The sequence below is a fragment of the Sminthopsis crassicaudata genome, chromosome 3 (assembly GCF_048593235.1).
Source record: "Sminthopsis crassicaudata isolate SCR6 chromosome 3, ASM4859323v1, whole genome shotgun sequence".
Lineage (NCBI taxonomy): Eukaryota > Metazoa > Chordata > Mammalia > Dasyuromorphia > Dasyuridae > Sminthopsis > Sminthopsis crassicaudata.
Window position 1 is genome coordinate 640065979 of NC_133619.1, and position 17601 is coordinate 640083579.

Here is a 17601-nt window from a genome sequence, read left to right on the forward strand (position 1 = left end):
AAAAATGGGCAAGTTTGAGGACGAATGGGATTGGGGGAAAGAGAATGGGCTCTGTTTTGTATGTGCTGGGTTTGGGCAGCCTATGGGACACCCAAGTGGAGCTGTCCAGCAGCTAGTCGGTGATGTGGAAGCTGGGAGTCACCTGGCCACGGGAGCCAGGGAGTTCACCAAGGACATACAGGGTAGAGAAGGTCCTGGACAGGGTCCCAGCAGGTGCCTATATTCAGTGGGCAGGGAGAGGGTGATCCAACAAAGCGCAGAGAGAAGTAGCAGTCAGAGGTGCAGGAGAACCAAGAGAGAAGTCACAGTTACTCCAGGTTGAGTTTCTTATTGTGATGACTCTGTGGTTTTAAGGTTTTAAGTTTTTTTTTTTTTGTTTTTTTTTTTTTTAGTTTGTTAATAAGAGGAGGAAACTGAGGCTCAGAGAAAAAGGATAGTAAGTGGAAGGGAGAGGAGCATTCAGGGTCACTCCTTGACCTTTTGTTTGACGGTGATTTCCTGATGGTTTCTCTGGAGCTGTCACTGAGGCCCTTCTCCCTCCCCCCCCCCCAGTTCTTTCCATAAAAGATGAAGCATTGTGTCCGAGAGGTTATTCTGGATGTCCTCTTCCTGAATCTCTGAACCTTTCTGACGCCAACTGCCCCAGGGGAATTTTGGGATGTTTCAGACTACCAGACTTTGAATGTCAAGAATAGGATCAGTTTCCTGGGAACCACTGAGTAGACTCCAGGGTCCACTCAGAACCTCTGGAAGAGATAGAATCTCCAGCCAAAAGGGCCTGGGGAGCTGACTTCAGTGTAAAAGAGCAAGATGAAACTGGGGGGCTGGATTGCCGACCCTCCCAACAAGCTTTACCCTCTCATATATTCTGGTCAGGTAGAGGAAGGGAGAAACTGTAGAGTGGGCCTTAAAAGTCTCTGATAATTCCCTCTGAATAGACCCTGGCCACAGAACTGGGACCTGGGAAGGTGGAGCATTTAACCCCCTCATTTTATAGATGGAGAAGGCAATGGATAATAGTGCCTGGCATTTACATAGTACGCTATGGTTTGCAAAATGCTATATCTGTCGATTCAGATTATACTCTTTTTTGGAGCCTCATGACAATCTAAGGACTTGAGTTCAAATCATCTTCCTCTTTCCCAAATCTCCCTCTTCTGACCTGGGTGACCTTGGAAACATTCTCTCCAGAGTTTGATTTTCTTATTGTTTCAAATAAAGGGGCCTCTAAGGGCCCTCTCAACTCCAGATCCATGAATCCTGTGAGACAGAGGTAGAGCTAGACCTGGTGTTTTCTTGGATCTGGAACCCTCGGATGAGGAAGCCTCTGTCTGACATTCTTTTCTTGCAGAGTTTCTTGGGGCATTGAGAAGTTAAGCAGCTCGAAGTCTGTCTGAGTTAGAGGAAAGTTTTATATTGTACAGAGGAAGAAACTGAGACTGGGAGAAGTTAAATTATTTCCTCTAAGTTGCATAGCCAATGTTCTGAGAGGAGATTAAGACTCCAAGGCTGGCATTCTCTCAACACAGTAGGCTCAGGAAAGAAAGAAGAAATCCCTGAAGTCTCACAGCCAATTAAGGGAAGAAAAGGGGAAACTAATTCTAGTCCCAGATCTGGAGCACCGCACAACAGTGTCTATATCCCTTGGGACAAACTTGGGACAGAGAGGCAGACAGAGAAAGAGAGACAAGAGACAGATAAAGAGAAACAGAGACAAGAGACAGAGACAGAGAAACAGACAAGAGACAGAGAAAGAGAGACAAGAGACAGAGACAAAGAAACAGAGACAAGAGACAGATAAAGAGAAACAGAGACAAGAGACAGAGACAGAGAAACAGACAAGAGACAGAGAAAGAGAGACAAGAGACAGAGACAAAGAAACAGAGACAAGAGACAGAGACAGAGAAACAGACAAGAGACAGAGACAAAGAAACAGAGACAAGAGACAGATAAAGAGAAACAGAGACAAGAGACAGAGACAGAGAAACAGACAAGAGACAGAGACAAAGAAACAGACAAGAGACAGAGAATGACAGAAACAGTCACAAACACAAAGATAGAAAGACAGACCCAATGGAGACAGAATGACTTGCAAACACACCTCGGGCCTGGGGAGAACGTCAGGAGGAGGGATCCACAGCAGACAGACCGTGGTGGGGAGGCTGAGAGAGAAGAAGAGTGAGCCAGAGCTGGGGAGACATGGGAGGGAAGGAAAGTGGAAAAGCAGAGAAAGACCATGTAGGGGTGGGATGGAAGAGAAAGCTATCCCCCCCCCCAAGAAGCTGACGGATTACAGGAGTTGGAGGTAGGAGGAGAGCAGGCAGGAGAAAGGAGAGAGAAGCAGAGCCCTAGTCTCCTGGGGACAGAAAGGTGGAGAGAGCCCCAGGACTGGGGAGAGTGTCCAAGTGAGTAGCTTGGACAAATGAAGACTTGGTTTGGGAGACTGGGGAAGCGAAGTGCGAGCCGGAGTCCAGCACAGAGTGTGATGGGGAGGAGGTTAGAGAGGGCCTGAGCGAAGAGAAGGGAGAGGCTGGAGAGGCGCAGAGAAATGATTGGGAGACATTGGAGGCAAGGAGAGCTATCCATGGTCTAGAACAGGGGGGAGGAGGAGAGAGGGGAGGGAAAGAAGGAGGGAGAGGAGGAAAGGGGAGAGAAAGACAGGCAGAGAGAAAAGGAGGGAGGGAGGGAGAAAGGGAGAGAGGAGAGAGAGAGAGAACTGGAGAGCGACCTCCGGTTGGGGAGCCGGGGAGGGAGAGACTGAAGAAGCCGTGAGACACCCCTAAAGTGCACCTTCGGTTTTGGGGAGGTGGAAGTTGGAGAGCCCCAAGCCTGGGGGCTCTGCCCTCGCGGGCCCAGGGAAGTGGGGCTCCGGGCGCTGAGGGGGAGGCGCCCCGCGGGAGAGCACTGGTGCTCCGGCCGTCCCCCGCGGCTGGCGGCTCCCCCGCCCCCCAACCCCCCGCCCAGGCCCCGGGGGACCCAGCTCTAATAATGTATTTGATCGACTCGCCGGCCGCGTACAAGCGATTATTGTCTTGTCGGGAGTCAAACGTATCGATCCGGCGAGAAATATGAGCGAAGCAATGGAGCCCGCGTGTCAGTTAGCGGCCCCGCCGGCCCTGGGGAGCCCCGGCCGTCTCCTTTAATTACCGCTCAGCCCTGAGCCCGGCCCGGCCTCCCCCTCCGCCCGGCCCGCGCCCCTCGGGCTCCCCGCTGCTCCCCCGTGCCCTCCCGCTCCCTCCGCGCGGACTGCGCAGCAACGCGAGCTCCCTGGCCCCGGCCTCTCCCCGCCCTCCCGCGGCCTCCCTGCCCCGCCGGCCTCCCCCTCCGCACTGGCCTCCTCCCTTGCTGCGTCCCTTCCCGTCCCCTCTAGCACGGCCGAGCCAATCCCCTGGGCCCGAAGCAGGGCCGGGCTCCCGACTCCTCAGCCCCCCCCCCATCACCGCCTCCCTCAATCCCCCCCCCCCCCCCGCCGGCTTTTCCTAGCTGGGGAGGCCGGGGGGTGGCCGGGGCTCCAGGGAGAGGTGCTGCTGGAAGGGGAGGGTCTCCGGGTTCTGGAGGGGCCGGCGGGGAGAGCCTGCCTGGAGGAGGCGGCCTCCGAGCTGAGCCAAGGCAGGCCCCGGGGGGGTTAGGGGAAGGAGCTGGGTCTGCATTCTGCCTGGGGCCTGCCTTTTACTGTAACTGAGTGACTGTGAGCAAGTCGCTTCCCTTTTCTGAGAACACTTTGAAAGGGGAAATGGCTTTGCCCAAAGTCCCTCGGTGAATCATCGGAACAGATTTAGATCCGGAAGAGTCATCCGGTCCGCTCTCTGGTTCTAGAGACCACAGAATACGGGGCCCAGCTAGCAGGGCACGGAGAGGGCAGAACGGGGGGGGTACAATAGAGAATATCAATGTTCAGAAAGCTTAGAACCCAGGGTGGGGGGGTTCAGAACGGGGGATGTCAGGGCTGGGAGGGCCCTTAGAACAGGGGGTGTCAGGGCTGGGAGGGCCCTTAGAACAGGGGGTGTCAGGGCTGGGAGGGCCCTTAGAACAGGGGGTGTCAGGGCTGGGAGGGCCCTTAGAACAGGGGATGTCAGGGCTGGGAGGGCCCTTAGAACAGGGGATGTCAGGGCTGGGAGGGCCCTTAGAACAGGGGGTGTCAGGGCTGGGAGGGACCTCAGAACCCAGATTGCCCCGACTCCAAGTGATCTTTCTTTGCTCGGTGTTCCCTTCTCCCTGGGTCCCTGAGGCTCGGTGCAGGGACTTGTCTGAGGTCATACAGTGAGTCAGGGGAAGGTCTGGGCCTTGACTCCAGCCCCGCTCTGAGGATACATGCTTGGCCGGGCACGGGAGATTAGCCCGGATGAGCTAGCCAAGCCTCCTTTCCGGGGGTGGGCTCCCGTGGGGCGCTGGGTCCCGGGGACCCCTGCAGCCCCCTGCCCCGCCCCCCTCCGCTCTCCGCGCAGGGGCTGGCCGGGCTGCCTGGGTGTGGATGGAGAGGAGGCGGAGAGCGAGCTCTGCAGAGCCGCGCGGGCCGGCCACTAGCGGGTGGCGGTCTCCCTCTGGTGGGCAAGCCCGGCAGTGCAGGCCTCTCCCCCCCCCCCCCCCCAGCCCTGGTGGACCCCGCTCCCGGTGAGGCTGGCGGGCAGGAGGCCCCAGGTGTGCCCTGCGTCCCCCTCCCCCCCGGTCGCACCCCCCGCTTTGCCTCAGCTTGGGGCTTTGTCCGAGGGTCTGGCTCTTCCTCAGGACAGCGCCCGCCTGACTCAGCGCGCTGCCCTGAAAAGGTGGCGGGCTGGCCCAGACGCGCTCCTGCCCGCCTTTTCCCCGCGGCCGGCTCGGGCCGCGCTTTCCTCTTGCCCGAGTGTGGCTCAGAAAGGCGGCCCGGATCGGGACAGAGCACAGCCTTAGAACCGCGAGCATCCTGGCTCTCTTTACACTCGGGGAAACCGAGGCCCCAGGCGGCCGAGTGACGGCTCCCATCGGGCCGGGGGCTGGCCAACAGGTCCCCCCTCCCGGGCTTCCTGAGAGGGAGGGGCCGAGCTAACCTGGCCCGGGCCGAGGCCGGGCTGGGTGTGTTTGTGTGTGTGCTGGGGGGAGTTTCCCTCCCTAAAGGGCGGTCCTGCCCCTGTGGTTTCCTCTCTCGGTGACTTCCTGTCCTGGGGTTGGCTGTGGGGACCTGGGGAGGGGGCGGGGGATGACACACTTGTTCCCCGAGTCGGCCGTGCTCCGCTCTCCCTCCGCCCCCAGCCGGGGCAACGCGGTGCACTCCAGCATGGGGGCTCCAGGTAAGGGCAGGGTGAACTCTCCAGGAGGACGAGAACCGGGACTTCCGCTCCTCCTGTCCCGCTCCCTGTCTCTGAACTTTCCCTCTGATCTCCAGGCTAGCCCTTTCGACCCCGCTCTCTGTCTACCCATTTCTCTTTCTCCTTTCCAGCCTCTCTCCTCCCAGCATCCCTCTGTGCCCTTCTTTCTCCCCTTCCTCAACTCCTCTCCTTAAGGACACCCCCCCTTCCCAGTGTCTCCTCCCCCAGTCCTTGTCTCCCCTGCAGCTTTCCCTGCCCTCCAGTCTCCTCTCCTCTTCCCCCACCTCTGTATCCTTCTCTTTCCTGCCCCCCCCACCCCTTGCGGCAGCAGGAGCTCCCAGAGGCCCCTCTTCCCCTGTAATGAAGGCTTTTGCTCTCGCTCTTCCTCTCCATTTCCACTCCCCCCACCTTCTCCTTCCATCCCTTCACCCTCAGTTTTTCCATCATGAGACAGAAGATACCCTTAATTGATGATAGAATGAGGACTGGGGGGAGGTGTTAGGGACACCTCTCGATGTCCCCCGGGCTTGGGTGTCCGGATCTCTGTCTCTCTGTGTGAATATGTATAAACTACCTTTTTCTCAGAATGTCGCAGGCAGGTGAGACCTTAGAATAGAGAATACTGGAGTTGGAAAGATCTTAATTTATAGAAACCAGAGTTAATAGGACCCTAAGAGCACAGAATGTAGGATCTGGAAGTAGCTAGAATATAGGATCTGGAAGATCTTGATTTATAGAAACCAGAGTTAATAAGACCCCAAGAACAGAATGTAGGATCTGAAGTGGCAAGAGATCCCAGAATGCAAAGGAGCCTTCGAAGCTTGGGTGTCCGGATCTGTGTGTCTGTGTGAATATGTATAAACTACCTTTTTCTCAGAACGTCGCAGGTAGGTGAGAACTTAGAACAGAGAATACTGGAATCGGAAAGATCTTGATTTATAGAAACCAGTTAAAAGGATCCTAAGAATGCAGAATGTAGGAGCTGGAAGTGGCTAGAGGTCCCAGGATGCGAAGGAGCCAGATTGTCAGAGTAGGAAGAACCTTAGAAGCCAGAATGTCAAAGGAACAGGACTCTAGAACATGTAATTTCAGAGCTGTAAGAGACCTTAAAACCTAGAACATAACATGTCCAAACCAAAAAGCATCTTAGAACATATTAGTCAACATAAGGCACAGTGGAGAGAGTGGTGGACTTGGAGTTAGGAAGCTCCAAGTTCAAATCTGGCCTCAGACACTTACTAACCATGTGATTCTGGGCGAGTCTTTTTATACCCTCCGTCTGCCTCAGTTTCCCCAGTGGTCCTTGTGTCCCAGGGTTTTGTGCAGATCAAAAGAGATAACATTTGTAAAGCTCTCAGCTCAGGTTCTGGCACTCTGCAAATGCTGTGATCCTTGAGAGAGTTGACATTGTTTTGGAGGAGACATTCTGCAGAGATACATGGGTTTTCAGATAAAATGCAAAATAAGTGGAAGGCAATTTGAGGGATGAGGGCCCCAGATGCAGCGGAGATCAGGAAAGGCATTCTGGAGAGGGGAGGGCTCAAGCTGAGTCTTGAAGGAAGTGAGGGATCCTACAAGGAGGAGGCGAGGAGGGCCCCACTTTAGGTCTGGGACCCACTAGTGAAAAGGCACAGGCGTGTCCTGTGACTTCAGTGTCATAGGGAGGCAAGGCCAGGGGACTTTAGGATAATGAAGCTGAAGACGTAGGCTGGCCGGTTGTAAAGGATTTTGTTTTGGAAGTGATAGGGAGCTATTGGCGTTTATTGAGTAGGGGAGTGACCTGATCAGATCTGAGTCTAAAGAAGGTCTATGGCTATGATGAGGAGGAGGAGAAAGGAGAGAGATGGGGCCCAGAGATAAGTCAGGAGCAATTGCAGTTTCCAGGAGAAAGGGGATGAGGGCTTGTGCCCCGGAGAGGCTGCAGGAGATGGGAGAGGAGTGTAAAAGCTACCAGATCTGGGACTGGCTGGATATGTGGGGGAGAGGGGAAGCAGAGGATGATCGAGGCTGTACCTGGGAAACTTGAAGGAAGGCGGCTTCTGTGAGAAACAGGAAAACTCAGGAAAAGGAGTCAGGGGGAGGGAAGAGAATGAGGCTTGTTTGAAATAATTAGACTATCATAGAATGTCAGAACTGGGAGGGGGCTTCGAATGGGGATGTCAGAGGTGGGAGGGCCTTAGAACAAGGGATGTCAAGGCTGGGAGGGGGCTTAAAACAGGGAATGTCAGGGCCGGGAGAGAGCTTGGAACAGGGGGTGTCAGGGCTGGGGGGGGGCCTTAGAACGGGGGATGTCAGGGCTGGTAGTAGTCTTCAAAAACATCTGACCCACCTCCTCATTTTAGATATGAGGAAACTGAAGTTAAAGAAATTGACGTAGGTTCCCCTCAATTCTGCTGAGCCCGTGTCCATGTCCTGGTCAAGCCCAAGGCCCAGGTCTTCAAACTGAGCATCCTTTCTTCATCATTTTCCCCTAAAAGCACCTTTTCCATTACAGGGCCCTGCCCACCCCGTGGGCTCCCACCCTTGAAACTGGCCCTGCCAGCAGCGGGGATCTTACGTGCTCCTAGGGAGAGGGAATGCAGGGCTACAAAGTGTCATACGAAGTAATTGGGGGGTGCTGGTTGAGTTAGAGAATGTCCAGGCTGAGTGGGAGTGTGTGTATGGGGTCAGTGAGGGGGAGACCAGGAAAGGAGTCTCTGGGGGAAGGGTGACCCCGAGGGCAGCCTGGAGGGAAGGGACAGAGGGGGTACATCCTAGGGAGGGGGGAGTTGAAAGACCTGGGGAAGAAGGAGGGCTGCAAAAGTTGGCCCAAGGCAGTGTGTGGAGGAGACTGGGGGGCTTCCTCCCTGGGGGCAGCCGGGAGGTCCAAAAGCAAAGGAGGGTGAGAGTGCTGGGCCTTAGGGCGGTTAACTGGGGAATTATGGGGAGAGAGCTCAGGAGAGGGGAGAGGGTGGAACTTTCAGAGAAGACAGACCCCAGATTGCTGTGGCCTAGACGATGGGCCCAAGTGAGGGGGGTGACTTCAGGGGGAGGAGGGCATGGAGACGTGTAGGCGTGGAACCGGCGGGGCTTGGGGATGACTCTGAGCTGATGAACCGAGGACGGGACCCTGGGGTTACCCTCAGCAGAAACAGGGAAGCTCGCAGGAAGGCCTGGGTAAGTGGCGGGAAGATAACGGTCCTTCTGCAGACTTAGTGAGCTTGAGATCTCCCACCAGGAGGGACAGATAGGAGACATGTCTCTCTGCCAGGGGGCCCGTGATGAGGCCCTGGGGATGGATGATGAGGTTTGGGGTGGTCCTCAAACCTTGAGGTGGCCAAGGTGGGGGGAGAGAGAGAGAGAGAGAGAGAGAGAGAGAGAGAGAGAGAGAGAGAGAGAGAGAGAGAGAGAGACAAAGAGAGAGACAGAGAGAAGGAAAGAGAGAGAGAGACAGAGAGACAGAGACAGAGAGACAGAGAGAAAGAAAGAGAGGGAGAGAGAGAGACAGAGACAGAGACAGAGAGAGACAGAGAGAAGGAAAGAGAGAGGGAGAGAGACAGAGACAGAGAAGGAAAGAGAGGGAGAGAGAGAGAGAGAGAGAGAGAGAGAGAGAGAGAGAGAGAGAGAGAGAGAAAGAGACACAGAGAGAGAAAGAGACACAGAGAGAGACACAGAGAGAGACAAACAGAGACAGAGAGAAAGAGACAGAGAGAGGGCAGAAAAGAGGTCCCTGGTAGAGCCTTAGAGTGGGTAGAGGGATGGGGAAAGTGACCACGGTCCAGCAAAGGGGATGAAGGAGGAATACATAGTACACAGAAGGGCAGAGTGTGAGAAGAAACTGAGTTGAGTTAGAGGAATATAGAATGTCAGGGCTGGGAGGGCCCTTAGAACAGGGGGTGTCAGGGCTGGCCATTTAGCCCAACCTTCTCTGAAAGATGAGCAAACTGAGGCTTGGAGCCATGCAAGCTAAGGTCCCGCTGGGAGAGAGCCTGGACTAGAACTTGTCCTCCTAGGCCCCTGCCGCCACATCTGACCCTAAGCCCGGCGAGCCCTTGCGGGTGAGCTGGGCTGGGGGTCCTCTAGGAGCATCCCTGAATCCAGGACTCTGTGCTTGCGCTGGCGATTGGTCCTCGTGGGTCCCACGGGCAACTGCACTTCGGGGAAATGCGCCGCGTCACGTGTGGCTGGGTCTCAGTCCCAAGCTCTCTAATTCAGCATTTACTGTGACTCTGTGACTAGTGGTCGGGGGGGAGGGGGCAGCGCCAGGCCGTCTGTGAGTGCTAATGGGCGTCCCCACAGCTGCAGGGCTGTCCTGGTGTGTCCACCTGTCCGTATCTCCGTCCATGCCCCGTGACATCTCGCCCTCAAGCACCCTGGGACCCAGCTGGGAGGAGAAGGCGCTGACCCCCCAGGGAATGGGCACGGGGCCTATGGGGTTCCGAGCACCAGAGACCGACGAGAGGGACCTGGGGACCCTGGGGACTGGCCGGGGAGGGTGAGGGAAGGCCCTCAGCTTCTCTATATTTAGCCCGATTTTCGGTAAGTGCTGGCCAAGGGCTGGTGCAAAGCTGCTAAAAGTGGAGGGTGGGGGGGAAGCTCAGAGCAGAAGTGAAAGTCCAGCAGGCAGTGGGGGGGTGGGGAAGGCCCAGCAGGCCCTGCTGGGGAGCGCCAGGCTTGGGGCTCGGGCTGAGGTTTGCACTGCTCCGTCTCGAGGGTCCGGAGGGCTCTCCCATCCCCCAAGCTCCAGGCCCTGATCCCAAATGAAACAGCATGAAAAGGGCTTTAACAGCCCCAGAGTTCTCTCTGTCTCCGCCTCTCTCCAATTATATATGTTACAGGTGTATGCACATATATGTACGTATGTGTGCGTGTACATGTGTGTTCTAGGTCATAATGATGGTGTTGGTGGTGGTTACTGTGCATCCTGGGAGTGTGGGAGAATCAGTGATTGTTCCTTTCCAGCCCCTGACACCCCCCCATTCTAAGCCCCCTCCCAGCTTTGACACCCCCCATTCTAAGCCCCCTCCCAGCTCTGACATCCCCTGTTCTAAGCCCCCTCCCATTTCTGACATTCCCTGTTCTGAGGCCCTCCCAGCTCTGACATCCCCTGTTCTAAGCCCCCTCCCAGTTCTGACATTCCCTGTTCTAAGCCCCTCCCAGCTCTGACATCCCCTGTTCTAAGCCCCCTCCCAGCTCTGACATTCCCTGTTCTGAGGCCCTCCCAGCTCTGACATCCCCTGTTCTAAGCCCCTACCAGCTCTGACATCCCCTGTTCTAAGGCCCCTCCCAGCTCTGACATTCCCTGTTCTAAGCCCCTACCAGCTCTGACATCCCCTGTTCTAAGCCCCTACCAGCTCTGACATCCCCTGTTCTAAGCCCCCTCCCAGCTCTGACATTCCCTGTTCTGAGGCCCTCCCAGCTCTGACATCCCCTGTTCTAAGCCCCTACCAGCTCTGACATCCCCTGTTCTAAGGCCCCTCCCAGCTCTGACATTCCCTGTTCTGAGGCCCTCCCAGCCCTTAGATCTTCAGCTTTTACAATTTATATTTTGAGTGTAGGTGATGCCTCAGTTTCCACCCTTAGGGCCCATCCTGTGTTTATGATGTGGTTTTCCCAGTGAGGGACTGTGATCCTTGTTTAGGGCCTTTCTGGAGAGCAGGCCCAGATCCAAAGAAGCTCCCGGTCTCTGGAACTTCTAGGTTGTGGGGCCGATCTCAGCGAGCCAGTGGGGAAGTCCTTTGTAAAGTGGGAGCGTCTTGCAGACCGCAGGGCTCTCTGAGCTCTGGAGGGGCTGCGTGACAGAATGTGCATCCTCAGGTAGAAGAAAGTCTAGAGATTGGGGGCAAGCAGCTAGTAATAGGTGGTGGAGGGTCGAGCTCTTTTCTGTGGCTTTTGTACGGAGTGGGAGGGGCTTACCTCCTTGTTCTGTCCCCTGGATTCTGTTAGAATAAGTTTAACATCCCTTGGTTCTTTCCCCTGATCCTTAAAGGGTCTGGTCTTGAAGCCCCTCCCCGACTGTCTGGGTTGCCTTTTTCTAGATGCTCCCCAGCTTATTAACATTCTTTCCCCCCCCCCCTGAGGCTGGGGTTAAGTGACTTGCCCAGGGTCCCACAGCTAGGAAGTGTTAAGTGTCTGAGATCAGATTTGAACTCAGGTCCTCTCGAATTCAAGGCTGGTGCTCTATCCACTGAGCTACCTAGCTGCTCCCCCCCTTATTAACCTTCTTAAAGTGCACCTCAAGAACTGAGCACATAATTTTAGGGCTGAACCAATCAGGAGCAACCCCCTCTCTTCTCTCATGCCCAGGAGAACGATCTTTGGACGGAAAGGGCCAGAACTCACATGGGCTGTATGGCTCAGACATGAGCAGGGAGACCCAGGAGGGCTCTTAGCTGACCTTGTTGGGTTCGGACCACAGGCCGAACTCGAGTGCTGGGCCACTCATCAGGGAGAGCTGGAGAATGGAGGAGGGAGAAGGTCCAGCATGCTTGGGAAGGGAGGAGGGCTTAATCAGCACATTAGTAAAGGGATGGTCAGGGAAGGTGGACAGGAGGAGCCAGTTGTCACAAGAGGCCACCATGGCTTCTGCATGTAGATCACCTCCCTTTCCTTAATGGAGTTACGAGGCGAGTAGACCAAGAGCATTTAGGAAATAGCGTTCACATAGACTTCAGGGAAGCATTTGACAAAGTAGCTTCATGGGGCAAAATAGAGAGGTGTGAAATTGGCCAGGAGTGGATTTGGAAGTAATTAAGTATCTGAACAGAACCAATGATGCGGTCAAACCTGGTTGGCAGGAGATCTCCTTGGGAGGGTCTTGGAGACCTGTACTATTTAGCATTGTTACCAGGGACCAAATACAGAGACAGTCTTTTTACACAGATGACGCAGGGCTGGCAAAAAGAACTAACCTTTTGGTTAGCAGAATAAAACAGAACACTGGACTAAATCGTGGTTCTCTAGAGCTGGAAGGAACCTTAGAAGTGATCTTGGTTCTCTAGAGGCAGAAGGGACTTTAGAAGTGGCCTTGGTCCTCTAGAGGCAGAAAGAACCTTAGAAGTGATCTTCATTTTGTAACTAAGAAAATGGTTAGCAGAACAAAGGTTTATGTAGTCCAGAACATTGGACTAAATTGTGGTGCTCTAGAGTCAGAAGGGACCTTAGAAGTGACCTTGGTTCCTCTGAAGTGACCTTGGTTCTCTAGAATCAGAAGGGACCTTAGAAGTGACCTTGGTTTCTTTGAAGTGACCTTGGTTCTCTAGAGTCAGAAGAGACTTTAGAAGTGATTTTGATCTTCTAGAGCCAGAAGGGACTTTAGAAGTGATCTTCATTTTGTAAATAAGAAAATGGTTAGCAGAAAAAAGGTTTATGAAGTCCAGAACACTGGACTAAATCGTGGTGCTCTAGAGTCAGAAGGGACCTTAGAAGTGACCTTGGTTCCTTTGAAGTGACTTTGGTTCTCTAGAGTCAGAAGAGACTTTGGAAGAGATTTTGATCTTCTAGAGCCAGAAGGGACCTTAGAAGTGATTTGGTCCTCTAGTGTCGGAAGGGACCTTAGAAGTGATCTTCATTTTGTAGATAAGAAAATAGCAGAATAAATGTTTATGTAGTCTAGAACTCTGGACTAAATCATGATGCTCTAGAGCCGGAAGAGACCTTAGAAGTAACCTTGGTCCTATAGAGCCAGAAGGGACCTTAGAAGTGATCTTCATTTTGTAGATAAGAAAATAGTGTAGTCCAGAACTCTGGATTAAATCGTGGTGTTCTAGGGCCAGAAAGAATCTTAGAAGGGATCTTGGTCCTCTAGAGCCAGAAGAGATTTAAAATGATCTTGATTTTGTAAATAAGAAAATGATGGCTCAGAGTGGGGTTAGTGGTCTGCCCAAAGACACACAGGTAATAAGAGCACTGAGATTCCAACTAAGACTTTCTGACTGTTTTGCTGACTCCATATTGAATAAAATGAAGTTAAGTGCGTGTCAATGTAAAGTCGTAGTCACAGGCCTAAACAATTAACTCCACAATCAGAAAATGCAGCAAAAAATCTCAACATACTGGAACACTGATCTGATTCAAATTAAATGAAATTGAGTGGGGGGGGGGGATAAAAATGTAAAACCTTACATTTAGGTGCAAAAGATTAGCTTCACAAATATCAGTTAGTCAATGAACATTTATTAAGCACCTACTGTGCTAAATCCTGGGAATTCAAAGAAAGGCAGAAGGCAATCTCTGCCCTTAAAGGGAGGGGTGACTCGAGATCCTGCTGCTCATCTGAGAAAGTTGGGGATGTTTTATTGACTTACAAGCTCAATTTTCAGTGTCATTGTATACAGCAGCTAAGAAAATCAGCGCAACTTCAGTCAGCATTGAGAAGCACAGCCCGAAGGACTAGAGAGGGGCTAGTCTTGCTCTGCTGGAGGTCCACTTCAGACCTCAGCTGCAGGGTGGTGGTCAGTCTGAGGCCCCATTTTTAGAAAGGGCCCTCAGAGGAGGGCCGAGTGGATGATGAAATGCCTTGAAACAATGTCACATGAGAGTGAGTTTTATGAAATGGGGATGACTTGGGCAAGACTGGCATAGGGACACAGTAACACTTCAAGAGCTGTCACATCGAAAAGGAAAGGAATCAGGCGGGTTCCACAGGACCCCTCAGGTCAGAACCAGAGACAATGAGTGGACCGGGTTAAGAAACAGCTTTAGCCACAAGATTTCATCAAGAATCATGGTCTCAGAGGCTGTCTCAAACCCCAAAGCCAACTGAAAGGACGTGTTGTGGAGGTTTCAGAGATGGCTTCTGAGATCTTCAATTTGGAGGTTATGTGCCTCTCAATACTTCCCACACCAGTGGGGTCTTTTTTGTTTATTTGTTTGGAGTTTGTTTTTGTTCCTTGTTTTTTTGGCAAGGCAATTGGAAATAAGTGACTTGTCAAGGGTCACACAACTAATAAGTGTCAAGTGACTTTAGGTCAGATTTGAATTCACATCCTTCTGACTCCAGGACCAGTGTTCTATCCACTGTGCCATCCAGCACCTGCTCTTTGGTCTCAGATCCCATTAGCTTTTTTATTGCCTGACATTGAATGGTATTGATTTGTATTTTTATCTCTGCCACTTGGCACAGCGTCAGTAGCATAGTAGGTGCTTAATAAATATTGACTGTCTGTTGATGCATATTGAGCTTGTGGTCAACTAAAACCTCCAGATTTTTTTCACATTCTACTATATGTGAAACTGATTTTGGGAACCTAAATGTAGATTGTCACATTTGTCCTTAAGTGTCCTTATGTGTTTGTTTGTTTGTTTTTTTACTTTTAATATTATATCTTTTCCAATTACATGTAAAAACAATTTTTAACATTTAAAAAAATGTAAAATTCCCAAGTCTCTCCCTCCTTCCTTCTCCCTCCCTTGTCATCGAGAAGGTAAATAATTTGATATAGGTTATACATGTGCAGTCATACAAAATATATTTCCGTATTAGTCATATCTCATTAAATTTGACCCAGCATTCTAGTCTGCTGCTATCTTTTCGTTAGCTCGCCCTTCTGCTCTACATTATCTGCAAATCTGCTAAGTATGACTTTCGTAGCTTCATCCAAGTTGTTCATCAGCACAAGGCTCAGGATGTCTGCCTTTAAAAACTCCACCAGATTCGTCTCCAGCTTGAGAAAAGGCCATCGACGAATGATTACTCGTGACTAAGTCTCCCCTCTCGTCAGGTTAGGGTTGACATCCTATTTTGGGTCAGAGTTGGGGGTCAGGATGAGTATCGAGGTCAAGGTCTGCATGAAGGGTGGGTTAAGTCGCATAAAGGATTTGGGTCTAAGGGTAGACTGAGGTTGGGGTTAGAGATTGGATTCAGGCCACGCTTGGTGCCGAGATTAGAGTTGGGGTTAGGGTTTAAATTCGGGTCAGTAGTAGAAGCAGGGTTGGGGGTTGGGGTTTGAGGTCAGGTCTTGTAGGCGCATGTATCTCAAAGCTGGGACAGAGAGCTAATGGCACAGTTGACATACAAAAAGATTTTAACAGTCTGGGGAAAGTGTGCTGAAATTAAGCAGTTGAAATTTAAAGGGATCAATTTAAAGACTCACACTTGGGATCAAGGAGTCGCCTTCACAAGTTGAGGCAAGTTTAGTTAGACAACAGATCATCTGGGCATTTTAGTGGGCCACAAGCTCAGGACAGGTCAGTCGTTAGGTGTGCAAGCTTCTGGGCAGAGGGAGCCCCTCTGTCCAAGCTTAGGCGAGTAGTGATCTTGTTGTGGGGTGCCCTCTACCATGTCCGGGTGTATCTGGTGGCCTGTGTTCAGTTCTGGGTGACTTATTTTAGAAAGGAAATTAGTAAACTGTGTTGTGCTCAGAAGAGAACACTGAGGGATGTCCAGTCTGGGGGGATGGGGAACGTCATTTAACTGTCTTCGAGTCTTTGAAGGGCAATCTCATGGAAAGGGGATGAGTGCGAGTTACTCTGCTTGGCACCAGGGGCAGTGATGGAGATGATGGCAGTGGGAGCGATTTAAACTTCCTTCTGAGTTGTCCAAAGTGGAATGGGTAGAGATGGAGAATAAAGTCAGGGTTGAGTTTGAAGTTGGGGCTGGGGCCAAAGGTTTCCCTATTCTTCAGGCAAGATGTAACGTTGGATGGATTTGGGAGAAGAATGGGGTTGCCTTCTATTTCAACAAAAATGGAGCCCATTTGCTTTGAGTTTCCTCTTCTCTGTTCCTCTTCAATTCACATCTCTCAGATGCCTTCTGCCACTATTTCTGCCTTGATCCTGTGTGATCTCCTGGATCCCCTACAGGAGCAAGAGATCCCATTCCATCCTGGTTTATCACCTTCTCTTATTTATTTTCACCTTCTTCTTCTCTATGGACAGCTTCTCTCCTGCCTACAAATGTGCCCCGTCTCTAAAATCCCCTCCCTTGGTCCTCCCGTCTCCACGATCAGCCCGTGTCATTCCTCCCCTTTGTGGCTAAATTCCCTGCGAAGGCCGTCAACTTCCTATCTTCTTCCCTTCCTCTGCTCCCCATCGTCTGCTTTTTGACTTCATTACTCAAATGAAGCCCCTCTAGAGCTCTAGTTCTCAGTGATCCAGCTGCCCAATCCCATGGGCTTTTCTTGGTCCCCGTGCTCTTTGATACCCTCCTTTCTCTCTGCCCCTTCTCTGCTTCTTTGCTGGATCCTCCTCCAGATCATGCCCTCCAGCTCCTTCATGGTTCTCTTTTGAGCCCTCTTCTTTTCCACTTGTATACAACTTTGCTTGTGATCTCATCAGTTCCCACAGACCGAATTACCGACTCTATGCTAATGATTCTCAAATCAACCCTTTCTGCCCTAATTTCTCTGCTGATTTCCAAGCTTCTGTCTGACTGACTTTCTGACTGGATGTCCAGAAGACATCTCAAACTCAATATTTCCAAAACAGAACTCATTCTCTTCCCCCTCCTACTTTCCCTATTACTTACTGTAGAGAACAACTCCCGGGTGTCTCAGGTCATCTGGAACCTCTCACTCTCTCTCCTCCCCCATGTCCAATCTGGGGCCAAGGCCTATTTCGTCTTCGCAGCATCTCCCCTCAGCACCTGACATCTGGACTATTGCACCAGCTGCCTCGGGACTCTCCCACCTCCAGTCCATCCTCATTCAGCCACTAAAGCAATTTCCCTAAAATGTCCATCTGTCCTGTCACATCCCCCTCCCCTTTACCCAGTACACCCCAGTGGCTCCTACTCCCTTTAGGATAAATACTTATTTTAGAAAGGAAATTAGTAAACTGTGTTGTGCTCAGAAGAGAACACTGAGGGATGTCCAGTCTGGGGGGATGGGGAACGTCATTTAACTGTCTTCGGCTCTATTCGAAATTCAGAACTCCCAGCTCTAGCCCTTCCCCACATATTCTTAGATCCTGGGAACAAGCTTCCTGGATTTTCCTCTAATGAGATCCCCTGTTTCTCAGCTCCGGTCATTTCCCCCGGCTTTGCCCTGTGCTCGGACCACTCTCCCTCCAGGATTCCTTCAGCTAAAATCTCACCTTCTCTCTCTCCCCTTAACTCTGGACCTTCCCTTGGCTAATTATTCCAATTTTATCCAGCATTTTTGTACACAGTAATATCCATGTCCTCCCTCCCTCCCCATTCCACTCATTATACTGTGAGTCCCTTGGGCACAGGGACTTTTTTTGTTTTATTTTTTGCTTTGGGGATACTTTGTTTTCTTCTTTTTTAATAGCTTTTTATTGACAGAACCTATGCATGGGCAATTTTTCAACATTGACCCTTGCAAACATTTCTGTTCCAAATTTTCCCCTCCTCCCCCCTCCCCAAGATGGCAGGTAGTCC

The 17601-nt window shown here is 52.0% G+C and overlaps 1 protein-coding gene across 1 annotated transcript in view; it reads left to right on the forward strand.

Annotated features, from left to right (window-relative positions):
* The first annotated feature begins 5172 nt into the window (after positions 1–5172).
* Positions 5173–17601, forward strand: part of POU2F2 (POU class 2 homeobox 2) — a 28776-nt gene continuing 16347 nt past the window's right edge. Inside the window, 1 exon segment of the mRNA XM_074306990.1 lies at positions 5173–5264. Coding sequence (XP_074163091.1) covers positions 5174–5264 — 91 coding nt within the window. The 5' untranslated portion in view covers position 5173.